The sequence below is a fragment of the Octopus sinensis genome, linkage group LG7 (genome assembly GCF_006345805.1).
Source record: "Octopus sinensis linkage group LG7, ASM634580v1, whole genome shotgun sequence".
Taxonomy (NCBI): domain Eukaryota; kingdom Metazoa; phylum Mollusca; class Cephalopoda; order Octopoda; family Octopodidae; genus Octopus; species Octopus sinensis.
In genome coordinates, this window is record NC_043003.1 from 34762039 (window position 1) to 34769538 (window position 7500).

Consider the following 7500-nt stretch of genomic DNA (forward strand, 5'->3'; position numbering starts at 1 on the left):
AATTGAGAGTTTTAATTGTTGTCAATGTTTTCAACATAATAAATAACCACAGTAAGGAATACACCGACTAGGAAGATATATTAATAGTTAGCTAAAGGTATTTAAATTAATTAAAATATCTTGGCTCTCTAAACTAAGTATATTAACAACACTTTGTTAATTACTTTTCATGCACCAGGTATCAGAGTGAACACTATGTCTCTAACACTCAATCTATCGATTTATCTGCTGTCATTCAATTCATCTTTATTGATTACACTTATTAGACCGCGGCCATAATGTGGCATACACTCAATCGCTAATATTGACTACTTAATCGTTCTCGTAAAAAATGGAAGTCAATGCGAATTGGGACCTAAAGAGACGTCAACTGACAGCGAAATACTGAGAGATATTACAAGATGCATAGATTTTGCAGTTTGTTGATTACAGTGGACTCTCTTGTCGATTCGATGAATGAGTTTTCAGCAGGACCTGTATGCACAGTGTTCTCGGTTGGTTGTTTTGCTGTCTAGTGGTTTGAAGATCATGTTGAAGACGTTGCAGTAGTGGTCTCCGTCATCTGGCGGTAGATTCGACCTTCCTCTACATTGGGTTCTTCCAGCCTCCAGTTGTTGATCCTGGCTGCATTAATGTCAGAGATGATGATCTCGTAACATCTTCTCCACTGAGTTCTATTCAGTGCTATCAATTCTCTTGTCTTCAGATTTATCTTGCAGGTTTTTAGGCAGGTATCTAGAGTATCCTTATAATTGAGTGGTGGGCGGTCTTGGTGCCTGGCACTACAGCTAATCTGACCATAATAGGTACGTGAGTGTCTTCCATGCAAACAACATAGCCCAGCTCAGTTGCGCATTGATATGTCTCGGTCCTGCTCTCTCGTGTATTAATCATATGCGTGTGCGTGTATACATATATATGCAAAGGCACATAGACAGGAGTAATGTTATAGGTTCCTATGGGTGTCTGTGTTATATCTGTCTATGTATCACTGCAGTTTGTCTCTTTCTCTATCTATTATAACTGTTATTGGCGTTGTTCATAGCTGCTCTTTACTGCAAGCATTTCCCGAAAAAATCGTCGTCATCGTCGCTGTTGTTTCTGCGGCTATTCATGTTGTTGTTGTTGTTGTTGTAACTGTTCGGGAATTGGAATTTAACAAGGACAAAAAAAAGGAGAGAAATTAAAGAAATAAATAGCGCTGCTGGAAAGGAAACGAAAGAAGATAAAAGAATAAAACAAAATATATGAAGAATCCATTTGTATGGTTTCAATTCTACCAGCGAGCCATTAGGTTTTATTCTATATTGCCACTATTGTCTTTACTTGGTGATCAACATCCTAAACTGGGCATCGTTCGTCTAACTTATAAAATAACGGAACTGGAAACCTTATAGTAGTGTTCATTTTCTCAGTCTCACGTACACTCATATACTCGTTAAAACGCAAGCATTCATAGACAGACATAGAACGATATATAAACACGTAAATATATATACACACTGTAGGAAAAAAAAAACACATGCATACACACATCTTTCCTGCTTCGCACTAAGAAATTCAGATAAACATATTTGCAATGCGCTTATAGATACGAACATTCACGCAAAGTATGTGGTATATACTCACATATTGTGAAAGACATACATAAAATACAATTACAGGAAAATTGCAGACACACAGATTAGCGCACGCGCACGCGCACGTGGTCGTATACGAACGCGTAGAACTTCGAGTAAACAAATGCACACATGCATATTTGTAAAGAACCTGATAACATATAAATAAACACATAAGAATTCATAATAAGATACACGTATAGTTGTTCGAATATATACAGGAATGCATATGCACAAAAGCAGAATAATAAACTAGTGCACACAGTTGAACACACAAACGTAAACACGAACACACCACTGGCCTCAACGCTATATAGATACCTGCAGAAGCACAAAAACACACAGGTATCCATACATTATTCACACACACACACACACACCACACACACACACACACACACACACCCATCTTTAATGAGTTTCCGATTATTAATCCATGCTCTTGACTATTAATCCATGTGTTAGGGCCCCATATAGATCATCATTATGCGGCCGACTCCCGGGATAGAAGTTAGTTATGCACTAAAGCTAGCGATGTTACAAGCTATAGTATACATAGAGCAAGCCAATACAAATAGTTAGTTCCTATGTACGTTTCACTAGTGAACTAAATTGGAATTCATCATGGCCGTTGCAAGTGCATTAGAATGTCTAAACGCAAGATATTATCAGGGGAACATTGTTGCATTCTGTGACAAAGGAAAGATACTCAGGAACTAAGTAATTATACTGCTGTATATCTTAAACAATATATATGTATGTACTCAGACATAAAGTTTGATGTAAATGAATCGTAGTTGGTTTCAACAAAGAGTTTTCTAGTTACTCGGTCATGTTAACTACTTTCCACCTACTCATTGAATTATAGTGTAGGTGTCTGAGTATTCCCCAGAGCCATATATTTATCACGTAAGTCTCAAGGACAGTGAGAGTAAAATTGACTCTCAATTAAAAGTACAATCCATTCCATGGGCTTCCATGCTGTCTCCGCCCACCCAGTTCCACTTACAATACTGAGGTCGACCTGAGACATTTGAATCAGACTCCAGCTAGTGGGATTGGACCCGGTATCACAGAAAGGCAAAGCTGACCACGGCAAAATTTGAACTCAGACCACGAAGAACAATGACAAATATGATAAGGAATATGTCAGACGTTCCATCATTCCGATCATTTGCTGTTTAAGTATTGATTAAAAGACGTTCAGTTGTCATGCAATACGTTTAGAATTAATAACCATACTCAATTTATTATATCAGGTTGGTGAAAATTTAAAGGCCGATTTTAAGGTCTCTATTAAAAACGAAAAAAGCCATGATTAAGACAATATTTATTCGTTGACATAATTTCCACTGCTTTCTAGAACTTCGTTACATCTTTCAACAAGCTTATAAATGCCACGCTTGTAAAATTGTTTAGGTTTTCATTTTCGGCCTCTTGATGTCAATCTAAGACAATTCAAACAGTTCTGTGATCCCTGAAACAACTGATAACCAGAAAGAGCGAGGTCTGGAGAATATGGAGGATGAAGTAATATTTCCCAACTAAGCTTTGGTCAGTCGAGTTGTATGAAGACGAGCATTATCATGGTGAAAAATGCCACACTTTCTGTTGATTAAGCAGTGTCGCTTTCTGTTCAAAGCGGCTTTCAAACAATGAAGTTGATCACAGTAGAGATTACCAGTTTGATTGCTGTATAACAGTTCGTAACGGGCAATTTATTCAATACCCCAGCATACACTCAGCATGATCTTCTTTGATGAAGTTTTCCTCTTAGATGTTGAACAGGTCTTCCTCCTCGACTGATCCAGGTTGGCGGCGTTCAACGTTATAATAAAGGGTCCATTTCTCATTATCTGTAATAAGCCTTCCTATGGTGTGAAAACAATGACTGACCGCAAACAACACGCCGTTGCAGATTCTCTGGTGACAGTTCGTGCGAGATCCATTTTCCAGCCATGGAAACCTTTCCAATCCTTTTCAAACGGAGTAGAACAATTGTATGGGCTTCGGTAAACTCTTCTGCAAGGGCTCTACGAATAGCGGTTTCACTTTCTGTGACAGCAGCTTCCAACTCTTCGATATCGTGTCGTTTTGAACGACCTTCTTTCAAACTCAAATTTCCACATCCGAAGCGAGAAAACCATCTCTTGCAACTTCTTTCACTCACTACATCATCTCTATAAACCCTGTGAAGACATTTTGCTGCTGCGCTTGCATTGACACCTTTATGAAACTCATAGAGTAAGATATGTCTAATGTGGTCTTTAGATTGGATATGGGTGCGAATATAGCAGAAGATTATGGCCAATACAATGAGAAACTGAAAGAAAAATGTATAAATTACTCATTGTGACATTCTTAAAACATCGCAAGAGGTACAATTTAAAAAAAATACTATCTAAAACTATTTTCTAAAAAAAATTGGCTATTACATTTGCACCAACCTGATATTTTCAGCGAACATTTCTATAAAGTTATCTAATGACCATAGCATCAGCAGTGTAAGATGAAGACTACACACCTACTGAAAAAGCTATGATTATCGCAAAAGTCGGAGTCTTCTGCCCATCTAATGTAGTGATTTAACATATTTTATCAAAAATAAAATTAGCCGCAAGGTGAGAACGGATTATTATTATTAAAATAACAACTTCTGATGAAGAAGGAGATGATAGAGAACCTCTGGGATCAAAACTTATTAAAGCCAAAATTCGAAAGTAATCCGGAGGTTTTGGCTATACGAAGATATTCACAAAGGGTTATATACTTCACCAGGCTTCACAAATCTATAGCAACAATTAGTCTACTACGCTAATGAGGTCTAATAATACTGAAATATGTCCAAAGTTGTCAGTTAAAAACCAAAGGACTGATTACTGCTACAAAATTCTAAATTTAATTAATTTTCAATAAATTTCTCAGTTATAATTTTATGGGTTGCCGAGATTTATGACCAAAATTAGTCAATTAGATAATGACTGATTTTATTTCCAAGATTATAATTTTTAACTAACTAAAATTTCTTAGCTCACGACATCTATTATCCTGGTGCCTAACTTATTAAGCCAGACTACTTGACTGATGGGTAGAAACTGAACTTTAGAAAAGAATGCAAAATCATAGACGAGCAAAGACTTAAGATGACAAATACAAAGACAAAAAGCAATGAAGGCTCAGAGGATCGTATGTGTATGTGTCTGTGTGAGATATAGATTGAAGAAAGTAAATGAGTGGTAGGAGACATAGGAAATGACATGTAAAAGGAATTTATAAATAGGCAGATATATAAATGCAAGCGAATGTAGGGTGCTTCAAACAAGAGAGAAATAAAAACGCAAGAAACAAGAACTGTGTGACAAAGACAAATTGATAGATAGATAGATAGATAGATAGATAGATAGATAGATAGATAGATAGATAGATAGATAGATAGATAGATAGATAGATAGATAGATAGATAAACCTTTTATCGTGTGAGAGAGATAGAAACAGACAGAGATTTAGAGAGCTAGAGAGTGTGAAAGACAGGCAAAGAAAGTGAAAGAGACTGAAAGAGAGACAAATAGCGAGTTAAAGACAGAGAGATGGAAGAAATAGACTATGCAAGAATGAAGTGGAAATAGGAACTACATAGAGAGATGTCGAATTTGCAGTCTCTTTGTTTTCTTGTTGCCTGTCCGTCTTTCAATATTCGTTCTAATCAGAGAAAAAACCGGAATCCCCCGGGACTCGTGCGTCTGATTTAGAACCTTTGATTGGAGGCAAATAAAAGCAAAGTAGTACGAATCTTTGAACAGGACTACTATTCATAGCATGAGGTAGCTTGTTTCTCTCGCTAGGATGCCGAACCTTTGCCAAAGATTTTCAAACGAGTCTTCCTTTGCTTCTTTCAAATATTTGCTTCAAGCATGCGTGAGTAAACTCATGTATAGAGACACATACACGCGTATATTTCGACATAAACTTTCGTTCATGTATGCGCACATACATACATTTATGCACATGTTCACATATACTTGTGCAAATAATATATTGATGAACAGAGAGATATAGATACTTGTGAATACAAACATACACTTGTATACACATACCTCAGCTCCTGTACACTTAGCGACAGAGCACTGCTTGGCATTGTACCATAGTGGGACATTTATCTACCTTTCTATTTATCGATCCTTATCTATATGTACATATATCATTATTTCAATATCGTTCGTCTTCAATAGGAAAATTTGCGCATATACACGTATGTATATGTATGCATATATACATACATGCATACATACACACACACGTACGTGTATATGTATATATAGTTATATATATACGTGTATAAATATACACACGCTCACATATATACGTGCATATATATATATATATATATATATATATATATATATATATAGAGAGAGAGAGAGAGAGAGAGAGATAGGTAGATATATAGATATGTATAAATTTATGCATATATATTTGCATATACGTGGATATGTGCGTATATACGGATATGAATATATGGATTAGTATATTTAGAGGCCAATCAAATGACAGGAATATATTACATGTCTATGTATGTTTCTATGTAAGTATGCACGTACATTTGTGTATACATTTGATTACTTATAGATGTTTCAGCAAAAAATATAATCATACTGATGCATTACGTTTGCTCACATAATACATATTATATACATTCACATGCTTACATACATATACAAAAATATACATACATACATATGTATATATGTATATATATATATATATATATATATATATATAGAGAGAGAGAGAGAGAGAGAGAGAGAGAGAGAGAGGGAGATTATATACATACATATATACACATATATCCATATACGCACCTTACGTATATATTCACAGACATACATACATCATTTATTGGTCTTACTAATTGGATTGTATCCATGCTAGGTAGTTTTATCGTAATTTGTATTTTCCATTTCGGTCATTTATATGGAATCAGCATCTTACCTGCTACCTTAATTTATGAAACCCGAAAGATAAATTGTAAATCGTGATTATTGCCTGAAGGGAGGTAACTTAGTCGGCCAAAGATATTTATTCATATTCACAGCAAAGGTTTGTTCACTCCCAAGTTCGATAAAACGGAGTGTGTATCTGTGAGTGTGTATATGTAGATATATATATATATATATATTAGGTGTATTGGCAAATTGGCAAAATCGGTAAGGCATCTTAAAATGTATTCTGCAGTATATATTCAATCTACCAATTCCCTGATTTCTAATCTTGCTGAGAGTTTCATTTCCATTGTCACTTACGAGTTGATCAGAACAATTAATAGGTGTAAAGTTAAAACATATATCCTATATGCAGTGGAAAATATTTCCAGTATAGAACTTGATATGTTGGGTATAATGCACTTATGAACAACTGAGCCCAAATTCGATTAGACTGAAAAATTTTTACAAACTAAATCAAACCTCAAGATTGTGTACTTCAACAGACATGGTCACAAGCAATTTCGCAAATGTTTCACGAATCAAATTTTCTTGGATTATATATATATATATATATACCAAGCGGCACATCTGTGGGTAACAGAGCAGGAGGAAGAATGAAAATCAGCTGAAGCAAGAAAGTTACTTAGAGCATAAAAATGAAAAGAAAAGAAGAGCAAAAGCAAATGGGAGATAGAGCATATCAATAATGAAGCATAATATGCATACATATGATACTAATCATAAAGCAATGGTTGTAGGGGAAAACCATATTCAATATCACAGAGGTGAGCTGTGATATAATGATAAATTTTAGATAGATTTTGAAGAGAAACGTCGGTCGAATTGCCTTTCTGTGCAAATGATAGGCAAACCCAGCACAACCTCGTTATGGTGAGATT

General features: G+C 35.4%; 1 protein-coding gene across 1 annotated transcript in view; it reads right to left on the bottom strand.

Moving 5' to 3' along the window:
- Window positions 1-7108, bottom strand: part of LOC115214379 (histone-lysine N-methyltransferase SETMAR-like) — a 73616-nt gene extending 66508 nt beyond the window's left edge. The window contains exons 1-2 of the mRNA XM_029783575.1: window positions 7082-7108; window positions 3516-3942 (exon numbers count right to left, since the gene is read on the bottom strand). Coding sequence (XP_029639435.1) covers window positions 3516-3942; window positions 7082-7108 — 454 coding nt within the window. The remainder of the gene's footprint in view (window positions 1-3515; window positions 3943-7081) is intronic.
- Window positions 7109-7500: the final 392 nt, after the last annotated feature.